Source organism: Schistocerca gregaria, chromosome 7, assembly GCF_023897955.1.
Source record: "Schistocerca gregaria isolate iqSchGreg1 chromosome 7, iqSchGreg1.2, whole genome shotgun sequence".
NCBI lineage: Eukaryota > Metazoa > Arthropoda > Insecta > Orthoptera > Acrididae > Schistocerca > Schistocerca gregaria.
In genome coordinates this window covers 422,221,185-422,239,661 of record NC_064926.1, presented here as the reverse complement: position 1 = coordinate 422,239,661, position 18,477 = coordinate 422,221,185, and the positions used below count along the sequence as shown (strand labels likewise).

General features: G+C 45.1%; 1 protein-coding gene across 1 annotated transcript in view; it reads right to left on the bottom strand.

The window, feature by feature from the left end:
- Positions 1-18,477, bottom strand: part of LOC126282159 (uncharacterized) — a 265,605-nt gene that overhangs the window by 73,422 nt on the left and 173,706 nt on the right. Inside the window, exon 5 of the mRNA XM_049981675.1 lies at positions 6,814-6,967. Within this exon, the coding sequence (XP_049837632.1) occupies positions 6,814-6,967 (154 nt within the window). The remainder of the gene's footprint in view (positions 1-6,813; positions 6,968-18,477) is intronic.

The following is an 18,477-nucleotide window of genomic DNA, read 5'->3' as shown; positions in this document are numbered from 1 at the left end:
CCTGTAACAGGGTCGCGCTATGTTGAATACAGCAACGGCATCAAACGGGACGGACACATTTATTGACATAGAACACAAAGCAGTGAGTCTGCGGAATCATAATATATGCCAATGTGACAAATGAAAAATACTGAATACAAAACTGACAATCGTGGCAGTCCTATGTCTGGATGGTAAAGTTCAGACAGAACGTGAAAAGTTATACCTTTCCTGAGACTTAAACTCAACAGGATCAAACAGATAAGAATCCAAAAGCGAATGACCTGGCCGCCATCTACAGATAGGGCAGGCGGACGCGTTGTGTCAGAATTTCGGCAACGCCGGACAATGGGTGGTATATCGATGCAATTTCAAAAGCACTGTTGCCTATTCTTGCAGAGCTACCTTACACTTAAAGCACAGTCACCGCAGTCGACAGTTTCATTTCGTTCATCATAATCGATATTTATGAAAAGTCCGCAAATGTGTCATTCATGATTTAAATAATGAAAAATGCGCAATAGTGACTTATTTGTTCATGCTTAACACATCGCGTCTCGACAGTTTGATTTCATCTTCAAGTGTTTTTGTTTGCACAAATATTTTCCTGTGATTTTTGGGTATGTGGTTTTTTTGCCTCTCTTTTGTGGAATTTTTTATATGCTAATGTTAGAGATAGTATTTTAGTTGTTTAACTTACAAGTACTGTGCCTTCTCCTTTACATAGAATTTTATATACACGCACATTTTTATAGACCACAAAAAAACAAGGAGAAAAAAGTTCTCATTGACAATCTAGGTAGCGAATCAGTTAATTTTTTCAAATGTTTCTCCCCAGTATGGTGACTGTAGCAATTTCCACAAATAAATACATTAACCTATAGACTCTAGTCAACATCTTCAACAAAACAGAAACGTAATCGATAATTCAATAGTCAACAATGGTAAAATAAATGTTGTAATTGGCAGTTTTATGTTTATAATGTAATCTTTAGAAAATGTTACACCTCCGACTGTCTGCAAACTTTTGTGGAACCACACATTGTAATATCTCTGTAGGACGTATTAATTACACAAGCATACAGTGTAAGTTACGATTTGCGTGTGTGTGATATTCTGTGTAATAGAGCAGGCACAGTACTTTTAAGTAGAAAATCAAGAGTTCTGTATCTGACATTAGCATACAAAAAGATTGCAACATAAATTTTTCCGAAGGCAGGATAACCTCAAAAACGCAACTACATCACAAGAGAGGTGGAAAATCACACATGGAAACAATACAAAAAAATTTATTTGAACAAACGCACTTGGATATTAGAATAAACTCTCGGAACGCGTTGTGCTAAGCATGAAAAAATAAGCAACTGCTGCAAAAAAAAAGGCTCTGAGCACTATGGGACATCTCAGATCATCAGTCCGCTAGAACTTAGAACTATTTAAACCTTACAAACTAAGGACATCACACACATCCATGCCCGAGGCTGAATTCGAACCTGTGACCGTAGTGGTCTCGCGGTTCCAGACGGAAGCGTCTAGAACCGCTCGGCCACACACGCCGGCAACTGTTGCAATTTTCATTATTTAAATCATCAATCCACATAATCTTTGAGGGGTGAACATGAAGTTTTAATTATTGGCTCAAAAAGATAAAAGATACGTAAATATTTCTTTATTTATATCCAAGAATATGCCTACAGTTCTGACACACACTTAAATCCGCAAACTGCATTAGCCTACCATGTCAAAATGGTGCTGTCCATTGATAAAGCGGAGTACCGCGCTATAAATCTTTCACCACCTTAGAATGGGTATAACACTTCAACAAACCATGCTGAGCTGGTGCAAGTGTACGACAGAATGCAAACCCTACATGGAGGTGACAAAAGTCACGGGATACCTAGTAATATCTTGTCGGCCGTTCTCTTCCCCACCGTAGCACAACAAATCGACGTGACGTGGACTCAACAAGTCGTTGAAAGTCCACTGCAGAAATATTGAGCCTGTGGAGGATGTTGTGCCCGAACTCATCTCTCGATTATGTTCCATGTTGCCGGCATTGTGGCCGAGCGGTTCTAGGCGCTTCAGTCTGGAACCTAACGACCGTTACTGTCGCAGGTTCGAATCCTGCCTGAGGCATGGATGTGTGTGATGTCCTTAGGTTAGTTAGGTTTAAGTTCAAAAATGGCTCTGAGGACTATGGGACTTAACAGTTGTGGTCATCAGTCCCGTAGAACTTAGAACTACTTAAACCTAACTAACCTAAGGACATCACACACATCCATGCCCAAGGCAGGATTCGAACCTGCAAGCGTAGCAGCCGCACGGTTCCGGACTGCGCGCCTAGAACCGCGAGACCACCGCGGCCGGCTAGGTTTAAGTAGTTATAAGTCTAGGGGACTGATGACCTCAGATGTTAAGTCCCATAGTGCTTAGAGCCATTTGAACCATTTGAACGTTCCATGTCGGGCGATCCGTTTGGAGAAAACATTCGCTCGAATTGTCCGAAAAGTTCTTCATACCGATCGTGAACAATTGAGGCTCGGTGACATGGCGCATTTTCATCCATGAAAGTAATATCATTATTTGGGAACATGACATCCACGAATGGCTGCAAATGATCTCCAAGTGGCCAGACATAACCATTCCCAGTCAATGATCGGTTAAGTTGACCAGAGGACCCAGTCCATTATTTGTAAACAGAGTCCACTCCGTTATGGAGCCACCACCAGCCTACACAGTGCCTTGTTAACAACATGAGTGCATGGATTCGTGGGGACTGTGCCACACTCGATCCCTACCATCAGCTCTTACTAAGGTCCAACCAATATGGTTACGAGCCAGGAGAGGCGCTGCAGGCAGTGTCGTGCTGTTAGAAAAGGCACTGACTTCGGTTGTCTGCTGCCACAGCCCATGACGCCAAATTTCGGCGTACTATCGTAATGGATACTTTCGTCGTACATACTACAGTGATTTTTGCGGTTATTTCACGCAATTCTGCTTATCTGTTGCACTGACAACTCTACATAAACGCCGCTGATCTCGGTCGTTAAGTGAAGGTCGACGTCCACTGCATTGTCCGTGGTGAGAGGTAATGTCTGAAATTTGGTATTCTCGTAGCACTCTTGACACTGTGGATCTCGGAATATTGAATTCCCTAATGATTTGATGAATGGAATGGCCCATACGTCTAGCTCCAATTTCTATTCTGAGTTCAGAATCTGTCGTTACCGTTGTGCGGCCACAGTCACGTCGCATACCTTTTCATATAAATCACCTGAGTAAAAATAACAGGTCCGCCAATGTCCTGCGCTTTTATATCTTTTGTACGCGATCTGCTGCCATGTGTATATGTGTGTATCGCTATCCCATGAATGTGTCAACTCAGCGTGATTATGACACATAGTACCCAACGACTTCTGTATCTTTTTTCAGATGAAGAAACTGCTGCGTGGCAGGCATTTTTGGAATGGTGACTAGGTGATTTCAACTTGAAAACTTCCCTGAATAGTCAAAATACAAACTTCAACAACCAACGTGTCTGCCAACTGATCCATCTCTGTGAAAAATGTGTCAAATTGAATAGTGAATATGAAAAGAACTGTCACCATCATTATCATGGTTGCAACTTGATCTTTTCGAAGTTGTAAAAGTACAACCTTATTACTATCCCCAGTACAATGGATGATAAATCCTCTGTGTTAAAAGGTATCCAGTACCTATAAGTGGATACTAATATGGGGTGTGTCCATCCTTCGCCTCTATGACGCCTTGACATCTGCTGGGGACACTTTCAATTCGGAGTTCGAATGTCTGTGGAGGAATGGCAACCCATTCTTCTTCAAGAGCCGAAGGCAGAGACGATAGTTATGTAGAACTCTGGAGTCTGGAGCGAAGGCTACCTTCTAATTTACCCTATAGGTGTTCCATTGGGTGCAGATCTGGACAGGAGTTTCAGTGAGCACAAAAACCATTCCTGATACTAACAATCCTCGTTTCCAAACAGTTCCTCTCCAGTATGTAGTACACAATCCTACGAAATAGGTTGATATCCTTTTGCATTAAGCGTCTTCTTAAGCGCGATAAGGGGTCCATACCGTAACCATTGTAAGTGGGCTGCTTCTGTGTTTGCAGCGCTGTATAGCGCTTTGCATTGGATCTCTGACTGCGCTTTCTTTGTAAGACACTCTGTGGCTGGCCGGACTCGTTGTTGGAAGTTAATCGCCAGTAGTGTTGGGCAGGTGGAAGTTAGTCGCTAGCAGTGATGGAAGTACTGTTGGGCAGTAAGAGGTGAACAGCCGGAGTGATGGATTTTACATGTGAGAAGTTAGCACTGGTGGAGTGTAGAGGTTTGAAGTGTTAGCGTAGGCTAACGATCTGGAAGTATTCGACTTGGAGACTGAAAATTATTCATGATTATATATCTTTGTACTGGATGTCAATGACGATTTATATTGTGTTTGACATGGATGTCACATTATTAAGGTAAAAAATACGTTATTTGGCTTGCATCAAAATTTTTGCTTTGCTAACCACATGGCTATTGGTATTTAGTGACTTTAGTAGTTAGAATCTTTTATTTAGTATTGACGCTCGCTTTATTGCAGTAGTTCGCGTAATGAAGATTTTTGTGAGGTAAGTGCTTAATGAAATGTATAGGTTATTGTTAATATTTCTTTTTAGTCAGGGCCATTCTTTTGAATTAATTATTTGAAGTCAGTTTGTAATTTTTATGAGCAGTCAGATTGCGTTGTGCTAGAATACTGTGGGTCAGTGTTGACATAATAAGAAAAAGTAAAGAGAATGCAGGCTCAGTACGTTCAGTTTTACTCAGCTGTTTCAGTAACAAATAATGTAGAAGTTTCATGTTCTCAGCATTCAGCAATTTAAGTACAGACACACTCATTTAAATAAAGAAGTTTCACCATGTACATACCGTAACAGCACCTCTACTGCACTTCTGTGTGGGCGTTACACTTGATGGTAGGCAATGTTCTTCAAGTATTCACCGAACCTACACGCTTTCGCCAGAATACCAGAAGGTATAGTACGATCCAACAGTCAAAATCACTCGTTTGCAGTGCCGTCTTTACTTACACCACATCAAGCGTCGCGTAGCACTGACTGTAGTGAGGAGCTGCTCCATTATTGTACTCCATTATTTTTAACTCCCTACGCATAGTCAGTGCGACAGGTGGACTGCTGCTGGTACTTTGGAGCTCACGAGTGATACCTTCTGCCAGTTTCATGCGATATTCTTAGAAACATCTTCGGTAGTCCTTGACGGTTCCCGTCCGTTAGTATGTGAGGTTTGCATAATCTTGTTTTAGCTTCACGTGTCCATTTCAAAACCAGATAACCAACCGTCGTTCCGAGCTAGTGTAGCATGCTTAAAACGTCACTGATGGATCTGTTACTCATGTGATATCCAATGGCTAGTCCATGTCCGAAGTCACTGATTTCTCATGACTGACATTCTGCTGTTACAGCGTGTGTACAACACAGTACATCGCGCCTTCTTTTATAAAGGCGGGTCCGCCTCGCGTGACATCGAGTGGTCAGTTCCACACTACACAGAGGTGACTGGATACTTCTGATCGGATAGCGTGTCAGAGGGCCATAGACACGGGTTCCCAGGTAGATGCCGTGTTTGTTGACTTCCGCAAGGCGTTCGGTACAGTTCCCCACAGTCGTGTAATAAACAAAGCAACAGCATATGGACTATCAGACCAATTGTGTGACTGGATTAAAGAGTTCCTAGATAACAGAACGCAGCATGTCATTCTCAATGGAGAGAATTCATCCGAAGTAAGAGTGATTTCAGGTGTGCCGCAGGGGAGTGTCGTAGGACCTTGCTATTCACAATATACATAAGTGACCTTTTGGATGACATCGGAAGTTCACTGAGGCTTTTTGCAGATGATGCTGTGGTATATCGAGAGGTTGTAACAATGGAAAATTGTACTGAAATGCAGGAGGATCTGCAGCGAATTGACGCATGGTGCAGAAAATGGCAATTGAATCTCAATGTAGACAAGTGTAATGTGCTGTGAAAACATAGAAAGAAAGATCCCATATCATTTAGCAACAATATAGCAGGTCAGCAATTGGAAGCAGTTAATTCCATAAATTATCTGTGATTACGCATTAGGAGTGATTTAAAAAGGAATGATCATATAAAGTTGATCGACGGTAAAGCAGATGCCAGACTGAGATTAATTGGAAGAATCCTAAGGAAATGCAATCCGAAAACGAAGGAAGTAGGTTACAGTACGCTTGTTCGCCCACTGCTTGAATACTGCCCAGCAGTGTGGGATCTGTACCAGATAGGGTTGATAGGAGAGATAGAGAAGATCCAACGGAGAGCAGCACTCTTCGTTACAGGATCATTTAGTAATCGTGAAAGCGTTACTGAGATGATAGATAAACTCCAGTGGAAGACTTTGCAGGAGAGACGCTCAGTAGCTCGGTACGGGCTTTTGTTGAAGTTTCGCGAACATACCTTCACCGAGGAGTCAAGCAGTATATTGCTCGTTCCTACGTATATCTCGCGAAGAGACCATGAGGATAAAATCAGAGAGATTAGAGCCCACACAGAGGCATACGGACAATCTTTCTTTCCACGAACAATAAGAGAGTGGAATAGAAGGGAGAACCGATAGAGGTACTCAAGGTACCCTCCGCCACACACCGTCAGGTGGCTAGCGGAGTATGGATGTAGATGTAGATTTAGATGTAGAAATAAATTGACACATTCTCTAGCAGCTGGCAACAGCACCGAGGGAAATGCGGGGTTTGAGAGGTGCCAGAGAGGGGCGGCGTGAGCGCGACACTCACCGACGCCAGCGACAGCAACGACGAGCAGCGCCCAGGCGTCGCGGGGATGTCCTTCACTGAAGAGCGCCAGCACCTCCAGGGGCAGCACGGCCGCGTGCAGGGCCCCCACCACAGCGTTCACCGCCACGAACACCAGCAGCGGTCCGGGGCGCTCCTGTCAAAACAAAGCGGGCCTCACCTCACAGTAACACTGAAAGGCCGTGGCGCTCCAGTAGGGCATCAGCCACAGGTCGAGACACACCTCATACACTTGTGACGCCGAGCGAGGTGGCGCAGTGGTTAGACACTGGACTCGCATTCGGGAGGACGACGGTTCAATCCCGCGTCCGGTCATCCTGATTTAGGCTTTCCGTCATTTCCCGAAATCGCTCCAGGCAAATGCCGGGATGGTTCCTCTGAAACGGCACTGCCGACTTCCTTCCCCAACCTTCCCTAATCGGATGAGACCGATGACCACGCTGTCTGGTCTCCTTCCCCAAAACAACCAACCAACCAACCAACCACTTGTGACATCGTCAGCGTGCGGGCGATCTGTACTAACATGAACACTGAAAAAGTTCTCAGCTTACAAGACCGCTAAAGTCATTTATTCACGTACATGATCGATTTAGACAGTTCCCTGTTTGTCATCTTCAAAAAAAAAAAAAAAAAAAAATGGTCCAAATGACTCTGACCACTATGGGACTTAACATCTGTGGAACTCAGTCCCCTAGAACTGAGAACTACTTAAACCTAACTAACCTAAGGACATCACATATATCCATGCCCGAGGCAGGATTCGAACCTGCGACCGTAGCGGTCTCGCGGTTCCAGACTGAAGCGCGTAGAACCGCACGGCCACACCGGCCGGCTGTCATCTTCGGATCCATGTTTACATCATACATAACCTTCTCCACCAGCACAGTAAGTGGTGCTATACGATGCAGTGCAGCAGGTGGTGCTATAGATTGCACCACTTACTATACTGCTGGAGGAGTATTATGTAATGATGTAAACATACATCCGAAGACGGCAGCAAAAAGTAGCCGAAATCGGTCGTCTATATGAATAAATGATTTTAGCGGTGTTGGGAGCTGAGATTTTATTCGGTGTTCAAGACACACAAATGCAAACAGCATGTAAACGGTTATTACGCAGCCCCGTGACGTTGATTCAACCTAAACTCAGTACATGCAAAATTGAAGTATGTGGTTTCCATCTGAACAACAAACAAGCTAACACGCAATTCAGAGTGAAAGTTAACGGGAACACTCTTTGCCATAACAAGTATCCTATGTACCTTGGTGTCACCCACGACCGCACCCCATATAGAAAACCTCTTGAAAATACTGCTGCCAAGATAAAAACTCGTAACAGTATTATTCAAGAATTGTGTGAAATGACTTGGGGAGCTTCAGGAGATACACTGCGCACATCACGCATTGCGCTGGTCGTCTCAGCAGCCGAGTATTGTGTCCCGGTGTGGCCAAACAGCTGCCACACCAATTTGATGGACGTCTGGTTGAACCACACTGTGCGGTTAACAACTGGGACAATCCGCCCAACACCGCTTCATTGGCTTCCTCTGCTGAGCAACGTATATCCATCTGCAATCCGTAGAAGCGAGACCTTGCTTAGGGAAGGCAGCAAGCTACAGGAGAACCTGGAATTACCAATACACGAACACATACCAAGTCTACAACGAAATAGACTCCGTTCAAAAAACCCACCATTGCGGCAAGCAGAGCAGCTAGATGCCACTAATACCGGGTTGAGAGACCTGTGGCATCAGAACTGTCAACTTATTAAAAGTTATGAAGAGCGTGAGTGGTTCAAATAGTTCAAATGACTGAGCACTATGGGACTTAACTTCTGAGGTCATCCGTACCCTAGAACTTAGAACTACTTAAACCTAACTAACCTAAAGACATCACACACATCCTTGTCCGAGGATGGATTGGATCCTGCGACCGTAGCGGTCTCGCGGTTCCAGACTGTAGAGCCTAGAACCGCTCGGCCATCCCAGCCGGGAGAGCGTGACTGGTTCCCAAAGTGTAACTGTGATACTGCTGGCACAGAACTCGACTGGAAACTAAAGATCGAACTGAAAAGAGCTCGCACTGGGCATGGACGATGTGCAGACTCCTTTTTACAAAAACGGTGCTACAGAATCTGTGATTTGTGGCTGTGGGGCTCCGAACCAGACAATGAAGCACTTTAGAGATCAATGCTCCTTGCGTTTCTAGGGCCAGCCGCTGTGGCCGACTGGTTCTAGGTGCCTCAGTCCGGAACCGAGCTGCTGCTAAAATCGCAATTTCGAATCCTGCCTCTGGCATGGATTTGTGTGATGTTCTTAGGTTACTTAGGTTTAAGTAGTTCTAAGTCTAGGGGACTGATGACCTCTGATGTTAAGTCCCACAGTGCTTAGAGCCATTTTTTTGCGTTTATATCAGGGGAGTTGGAGCGGCCTCATAAAAGCTGATGATACAGCTTTTATATGGACTACGAACTTAGATACTGACATTTAGTTAATTTTAAATGTAGTTTCGTGTTTTCGTATTCTTGTTATATACATATACTAATATTATATACCTATATTTTTAAACTGCATGTACCGCTTGGGGTAGCCGAGCAGTATGAGGCGCCTTGTCACGATCCACGCGACTTCCGCCGTTGGAGGTTCAAGTCCTTCCTCTGGCATGGGTATATGTGTCGTTCTTAGCGTAACTTAGTTTAAGTTAGATTAAGTAGTGCGTAAGCTTAGGGAGCGATGATCTCTGCAGTTTGGTCCCATAAGACCTTTCCAAAAAATTCCAAATTTTTAAACTGCATGTGAACCATATGAATAAATAAATAAATAAAATGCCACCATCACCTTTGTTCGATGTCAACGTGCAATAACAACTCGCAGAGGGCAGATTATAGCACTAGCAGTGGACGTGTTTGATGTCCAAATGGGCATTATCATTGGCCTTTAGTCCTATTTGGGAGCAGTTCCGAAATGACTTAGTTTGTAAACTGTTTGTGTGCCGCCATTGTTAAAGTATACTGTGCAGGGCGAAATGGCTCTATCCAAAACGGGCGCCAATGCAACTGTGGTGCACAAAGTGCCAAAGATGACAGGGTTGAGAGGCGGCTGTGGAGGTGTGTACGGGCAAACAGACTGAGTGGCTGACCTCCTAGATGAACCGTGAAGCTACCAACAGCGTCGCCTCAACTACCGTTCAGCGAGCGTTGCTACGTATGGGCCTCCAAAGCAGGCACTTGCTTCAAGCATCCATGCTGACTGCTGTTCATCAGCGATGAAGGCTGGAATTTGGACGCCAGTATTGCAAATGGACGTCCACTGAGTGGTGACAGGTGGCTTTTTCATATGAATCACGTTTTACGCTCCATCGGACAGGTGGCTGTTGACATGTACGGCGTGAAACGTTTGAAAACAAACACCCTGCAACAATCGTCGGAAGGATCCAGGCCAGAAAGCATTCCTTGAGTGATCTCATTCTGGAAGGTTCAATCGACCGAGACAAGTATGCATCTATTTTTGGGGACGCCTGTATGGAGTTTCTTTTTTCTCAGCACAATAGCAGCTACCAACAGGACAATGCTGTGTGTAACACATCTCGCTGTCTACGGGTATAGTCTGAAGAGGAGCACGATGAGTTTACCATACTTCCGTGGCCATCAGACCAATCGGGAATGGGTGGATCCAGCCCGATCAGGCTGTAGGTATCCCGGATTATCAACTGAGAAACCTAAACAAAGGTGGCCATGGCACTGAAGTCAGCATGGCTGTCAGTACCTTGAGAGATTACAGGACACTCTCACTTCTGGTTCTGTTTGAGCGTTCTGCGAATTTCTGTGGGACAGATCACTGGCAGCCAGACTCTGTTACAAAACATATTTGTGAAAGCACGAGGCTTTTAGCAAGTTTACGATTATTCTTTGGAAACTTCGAAATGGGCACAACCGGGGGTATAACAAGCTTTTCATGGAGAGGTGTGGCTCCATCCTGGTGATGTTGTTAGCAAAAAGACACGGCGTAAACGCGTGGGAAAGATGCCGCGAAGCTGAATCTTTTTTCCTTTTCTCCCAATTAACTTTAAAGTCTCTGACTTGTCAAATCGATGTATGCAGAGCAAGGGGCACTCTCCGAGCATCGAATGCCACGCTCCAGCTCGTAACTGGCTTGTGCTAAAGTGGGGGAAGTCCGAGTTTTAAATGGGCATTTGCTACCGAACTGAGGAGGAAAGCGGGCAGAAAGAGAAAATCACTCTTGTACTGGTGCTTCGCTAGTAAAGAACTGCAGATCTCGTGAGACTTGTATCCTTTGCTATTGTGCCACATAGAGCCTGTGCCAGTTACCTTTTGAACTGTCAGAGGTACTGCTTCTAACATCGCGCACACAACGAGTGATGTGTGTGTGTACTTACTTGTCTCGAGTCGGCCGTCTAAACATTTGACGTATTCCGTCACGCATAATCGTGGCACGGAGTCAAATTGGTTTGACAGACCAGCAAACGGGTCCACATGCACACTGGAGTCCATTGGAGTTTCAGAGGCTCATAGGGAAGTACCTGCGATCCGAATTAACAGAATGCGAAACTGCGTACTAGCATTTTTCGGGCGCGCGCCATTAATAACAGATTGCGACTGTCCATGACTTCAGTCGCCGAGCGGATCGTAGTGTGACACTATGACCAGCAGAAGGGTAAAGTATTCGCTGTTAGGGCGTACATCTCCGATATATGCTTCTCAGCACCCTGTTCCTTCGAACCATATTTTTCTTTTTTTGGAATAGTAGGGTATGGATGCTTGATTGTGGGGTAGTTTTTGTGCCATACTTCGGATTCACGTGCATGAATTCACATGGAACGATCAGTGTTCTGGTTTGTGTAATGTGTCGATCCCCAACTGATCACTTTGTCCACCATAGACGCCATATTAGTGAAAGCGTTTGTGAAATAATTTTTTTTGTTTTGTCTTGTGATGTTAAGAAGGAATAAATCTATTGCCATTTAGATCACAGATTCTCCCTGTGTTCTGATTAATATTACCTTGCCATTTTTATGAAAGTCCTGATTTCAAAAGAAAGTAGTTAGCTAGCAACCTTTCGGAATCTCATTGACTGTCTTCCTGCACCTCTCGCATTGTTACGCTCTGCAAAAGGTTATTGAGGCTTTTGACAGGTTGACTGGACAGTGTATAAATATGGTTCAAATGGCTCTGAGCACTATGGGACTTAACATCTGAGGTCATTAGCCCCCTAGTCCTTAGAACTACTTAAACCTAACCAACCTAACGACATCACACACATCCATGCCCGAGGCAGGATTCGGACCTGCGACCGCAGCGGTCGCGCGGTTCCAGACTGTAGCGCATAGAACCGCTCGGCCACTGCGGCCGGCCACAGCGTATAAAAGATTGAAGCGATTTCACAGATTTGCTGGAGTTACATTATTTGACCCACTGCTTGGTGCATACATAGGAAAACTCAAAAAATATTTTGACTTATCAAATGTGCTCCATATGTGCTCCCCTACTGATTCCACAGATATGAAGTCGATAATCATGTTCCTCCTACACTTCGGTGCAACATGTCCCTGTCAGTATGTTCAGAAGCACTGCTGATCCGAGCTCGCAGTTCTGGTAACTTTTTTGGTGAAGGAGGGGTAAACACTGAATCTTTCACATAACCCCATACACAAAGATCGCAAGAAGTTAGTTCGAGAGAGTGTTGAGGCCATGACATGAACTGCTGATCATCAGTTCCACCACAACCGATCCATCAGTTTGTCAATTTCCTGTTTAAGAATTCATGAACAGCATGTGGATTAGTAACCTGTTGCTAGTTAAAATCCACGCTGTCGGTCTCCAGGTGTGCATCGAGACAATTTCCCAGCATGTCCAGATACACGTGTCCTGTAACGGTCTTTTTGCAAAAGAGAAAGCGACCTATACTTTAAATCGCGGGACCGCGCAGAATACGTTAACTTGTGGGGAATGGTTCAAATGGCTCTGAGCACTATGGTACTTAACTTTTGAAGTCATCAGTCCCCTAGAACTTAGAACTACTTAAACTTAACTAACCTAAGGACATCACACACATCCATGCCCGAGGCAGCATTCGAGCCTTTGACCGTAGCGGTCGCACGGTTCCAGACTGTAGCGCCTAGAATCGCTCGGCCACCCCGGCTGGCCTTATGGGGAATCTCGCTGTTGACTGCACCATTTTAAGCACAACATACGTTTTCTCGGTGCCTGTCTGCTCCTTGCCTAACTTCTCAGTGTTGTGCACTTCTGGCAGTTGGCAGTAGGTGAATTAATATACACTCCTGGAAATGGAAAAAAGAACACATTGACACCGGTGTGTCAGACCCACCATACTTGCTCCGGACACTGCGAGAGGGCTGTACAAGCAATGATCACACGCACGGCACAGCGGACACACCAGGAACCGCGGTGTTGGCCGTCGAATGGCGCTAGCTGCGCAGCATTTGTGCACCGCCGCCGTCAGTGTCAGCCAGTTTGCCGTGGCATACGGAGCTCCATCGCAGTCTTAAACACTGGTAGCATGCCGCGACAGCGTGGACGTGAACCGTACGTGCAGTTCACGGACTTTGAGCGAGGGTGTATAGTGGGCATGCGGGAGGCCGGGTGGACGTACCGCCGAATTGCTCAACACGTGGGGCGTGAGGTCTCCACAGTACATCGATGTTGTCGCCAGTGGTCGGCGGAAGGTGCACGTGCCCGTCGACCAGGGACCGGACCGCAGCGACGCACGGATGCACGCCAAGACCGTAGGATCCTACGCAGTGCCGTAGGGGACCGCACCGCCACTTCCCAGCAAATTAGGGACACTGTTGCTCCTGGGGTATCGGCGAGGACCATTCGCAACCGTCTCCATGAAGCTGGGCTACGGTCCCGCACACCATTAGGCCGTCTTCCGCTCACGCCCCAACATCGTGCAGCCCGCCTCCAGTGGTGTCGCGACAGCCATGAATGGAGGGACGAATGGAGATGTGTCGTCTTCAGCGATGAGAGTCGCTTCTGCCTTGGTGCCAATGATGGTCGTATGCGTGTTTGGCGCCGTGCAGGTGAGCGCCACAATCAGGACTGCATACGACCGAGGCACACAGGGCCAACACCCGGCATCATGGTGTGGGGAGCGATCTCCTACACTGGCCGTACACCTCTGGTGATCGTCGAGGGGACACTGAATAGTGCACGGTACATCCAAACAGTCATCGAACCCATCGTTCTACCATTCCTAGACCGGCAAGGGAACTTGCTGTTCCAACAGGACAATGCACGTCCGCATGTATCCCGTGCCACCCAACGTGCTCTAGAAGGTGTAAGTCAACTACCCTGGCCAGCAAGATCTCCGGATCTGTCCCCCATTGGGCATGTTTGTGACTGGATGAAGCGTCGTCTCACGCGGTCTGCACGTCCAGCACGAACGCTGGTCCAAATGAGGCGTCAGGTGGAAATGGCCTGGAAAGCCGTTCCACAGGACTACATCCAGCATCTCTACCATCGTCTCCATGGGAGAATAGCAGCCTGCATTGCTGCGAAAGGTGGATATACACTGTACTAGTGCCGACATTGTGCATGCTCTGTTGCCTGTGTCTATGTGCCTGTGGTTCTGTCAGTGTGATCATGTGATGTATCTGACCCCAGGAATGTGTCAATAAAGTTTACCCATCCTGGGACAATGAATTCACAGTGTTCTTATTTCAATTTCCAGGAGTGTAGCTACAGCGACTTCGCTTCAGTCATTTATAACCTTGTACTTCACTGCAGAAAAACAGAAGCGCTATAGGTAGGGCCGGTTTGAGGTCATTTTCCACGCAGGCGACTTATCATTTGGCACCCTCTGCTATCCCTCTTCCCCCCTCTTTTCCTCATACACCTTCAACAGTGTCAGTTTTCGCAACTAATCGTAAGAAATGACGCACTTAAATATGCCCCCGACGGCCCTGTCAGACTGACGCTACGAACGGCCGCTACTAATTGTGATACAGCCTGTATAGAAATCTTACAGTTGTGGCACCTTCCGCGCCCCCCTTAGCTCAGCGCCTCTAGCAGCGGTTTTTGCCGCTTGACCGTTGGATCTACCCTAGCTGCAGGACGTCGCAGTGGAAACAACATGTATGTCACCTCAGAAAAACAACACTGGGCTGGTACGCTACAGTGAAAACAAAAAGTTCCTCAGTTTATAGCAGAAGTAGCAGGTTGTGGACCCTTGTGCAAACAAATAACAAAACAATTGCAGGGGCACGTAGAAATTACACGTATTTGACCTCCGAAAGCAGCCAGGTGGGTAGTGGTCTGAAGTGAGGTACGTATTGTTTGCAGTGAAGAATCCTGGCTGACAGCTGGTGTTTTGAGGTAACATACGTGTTGTTTGCACTGGAAGGAAGAACAGAGGTTAGCGCCTCATCGCCCACCAGGTCGTTAGAGACGGAGCTCACGCTCAGATTAGGAAACGACGGGGAAAAAAATCGGTCGTGTCTTTATCAAAGGAACCATTCCTGCATTTGCCTTAAGTGAGTTAGAGAAATCACAGAAAACTTAAATCTGAATGGATGGACGGGGATCTGAACAGTTACCCTCCTGCATGAGAGTCCAGTGTGCTAACCACTGCGCCACGTCGCTCTGGACTATTTTGCGCTTGAAAATTCTTGGGCCGGCCGAAGTGGCCGAGCGGTTCTAGGCGCTACAGTCTGGAACCGAGCGACCGCTACGGTCGCAGGTTCGAATCCAGCCTCGGGCATGGATGTGTGTGATGTCCTTAGGTTAGTTAGGTTTAATTAGTTCTAAGTTCTAGGCGACTGATGACCATAGCAGTTAAGTCGCATAGTGCTCAGAGCCATTTGAACCATTTTTTGAAAATTCTGGTGCACTGCTGCTGATGTGAGGTAAGGTACGCGTTGAGTTCATAGGAGTGTACTTGCCTTGTGATGACGTTCTGAGGTGATGTACATATTGTCTGCACTGGAGTCTCTCGGCCTATTGGTTGTGTTCTGAGATGAAGAATGGGTGGTTTTCGCTAAGAATTGTGTGGTTTTTAGTAGAGTGCCCCGGCTCGCTGCTGGCTTTCTGAAGTGAGGTAGGGCTACATGTTGTTTAGAGTGGAATGGCATGTCTTAACTGCTGGCGTTCGTGAGGTGAAATACGTGTTATTTTCGGTGGCGTGTCCTGGGTTACTGCAAGACGCTCACGTTCGGAGAACATAGACCTCTCCTCAAAACCTTAGTGTTGTGCCAAGATACTCCAGTGTTACCAGTACATACCACACCAGAATTAGTCAACGCAATACCCACTTTGTAATGTAACTCCCAGATTTTAAATTAGGATTACCTTTGAAAGTAAATGCTAATATGTCCCACTTGCAGACTGTTACTTCTCATATACAAAAATTCTGACAGATAAAACAACTTTAAGAACGCTACCTCACTTTAGAATGAGATAGATAATTGCCTAGGGAGTTAAAAGTTACTTTAGCAGCGTAACTACTTATAATGGCCTAGCAAAACGAAAAGTGAGTTTAAATGGACATGTGCGGCTATGAAAAATCACCCTCTAAACGTAATGTGTTCACGCAGTGTAGTTTACAGCCACTTAAGAGCAAAGGAAATGAGCGCTCTGTTTTTTATGGTGTAAGTGGGCTGCTTCTGTGTTGGCAGCGCTGTGTAGCGCTTTGCATTGCATCTCTGACTGCGCTTTCTTTGTAAGAGACTTTGTGGCTGGTCGGATTCGTTGTTGGAAGTTAATCGCCGGTAGTGTTCGGCAGTTGGAAGTTAGTCGCTAGCAGTGATGGAAGTACTGTTGGGCAGTAGGAGGTGAACAGCCAGAGTGATGGATTTTAGATGTGAGAAGTTAGCACTGGTGGAGTGTAGAGGTTTGAAGTGTTAGCGTAGGCTAACGATCTGGAAGTATTCGACTTGGAGACTGAAAATTATTCATGATTATATATCTTTGTACTGGATGTCAATGACGATTTATATTGTGTTTGACATGGATGTCACATTATTAAGGTAAAAAATACGTTATTTGGCTTGCATCAAAATCTTTGCTTTGCTAACCACATGGCTATTGGTATTTAGTGACTTTAGTAGTTAGAATCTTTTATTTAGTATTGACGCTCGCTTTATTGCAGTAGTTCGCGTAATGAAGATTTTTGTGAGGTAAGTGCTTAATGAAATGTATAGGTTATTGTTAATATTTCTTTTTAGTCAGGGCCATTCTTTTGAATTAATTATTTGAAGTCAGTTTGTAATTTTTATGAGGATTCAGATTGCGTTGCACTAGGATATTGTGGGTCAGTGTTAACATGATAAGAAAAAGTAATGAGAATGTAGGCTCAGTACGTTCAGTTTTACTCAGCTGTTTCAGAATCAAATAATGTAGAAGTTTCATCTTCTCAGTCATTTTGAAATTTATGTACAGACACACTCATTTAGATAAACAAGTTTCAATAGCAATGCCCAGGATATTAGACATCGAATAAATATACTTTCTGCAAATCAACTACAGCTTCTCTCCAACCTGCGCCGCCATCAAGAACTTCATCATCCGCTGAAAGATCAAAGAAGGAACATGATGTATAATTTTTATAAAAAAAATAACACTCGCTTTTGGGGTAAATTATAACGTAAGACTTGTGAAATATTACGAACTGCTGAAGGCACGTGATATGTACACATCACGCGATCTTATACTAGCTTCAGAGTCAAAGTACTCAAGGTAGTTGTATTGATAAGTTGTATGGAATATCAACAAAAATAATCAGCATAAATGCCACTGATTAATACTACTCAAGACAGAGAAACATGTAATAATCATACAAAAGCATTTATTCAACTACGATGCCTAGTGTAACAGGCTTTTGTTTCAAAACTTGACTTATGAGCATATTGACAGATTTACGTTATATCACTGTCTTCTATTTTTTCAGTACTGACCGATATATAAAAATTGAAGAAAATGTGTTCGAAAGCTCATTTTGACCCATGTGAATGTTACTGAGGCCCAGCATATGTCCCGATAAATGTGAAAAATCTTCCAAAGCAACCACAAAATTGACTGGTAGAATTAACAGTTTATCATCCAGCCAAGGCGGCTGGGCGTCTCTCTAGGCATCTCTCTAGTTTGATGCGTTGTCGAATAATCATGTCAAGTGGACTGTAGAAATAGTACCTGAATGGTTGCTTGTTGTGTTATATGACATTTCATGAAGTTTGAGAAGATATCAAAGCCTGGAAAGGACTGTTTTTCGACCAGAAACTTCGCAATATTTTTCCTCTCTTCTAGCAAAGCAAATGGTAGCTTTCTGAATAATCCGTTTCGGTGCGTAGAAGAAAAATAGATTAATGCACCTAAAGTGTGGAATAAGCGATTTATTGAGAGTCTGCTGCTATCATTCTGACGCGTAAAAAACCTATAGTCTTAGGTAAGCCTTGACGAGCTTTCTTTAGCTAGAGACAGACGTCGAACTTCTGGTGTTATTAAGTTGCGCAGCAGAGGAAGGGCTTGTCCTTGTGGGAAATGGGGACAGAAGTCGGGCAGGAAAACTGCTGCCATGTTTACTTTTGGCTCACTCTGGGAACTGCCCTTTTCCGCAGCTCGATAAGGAAGTGACAGAGAAAGGATTGCAGACTGAATTTTGGCAGTGTTCTCTAA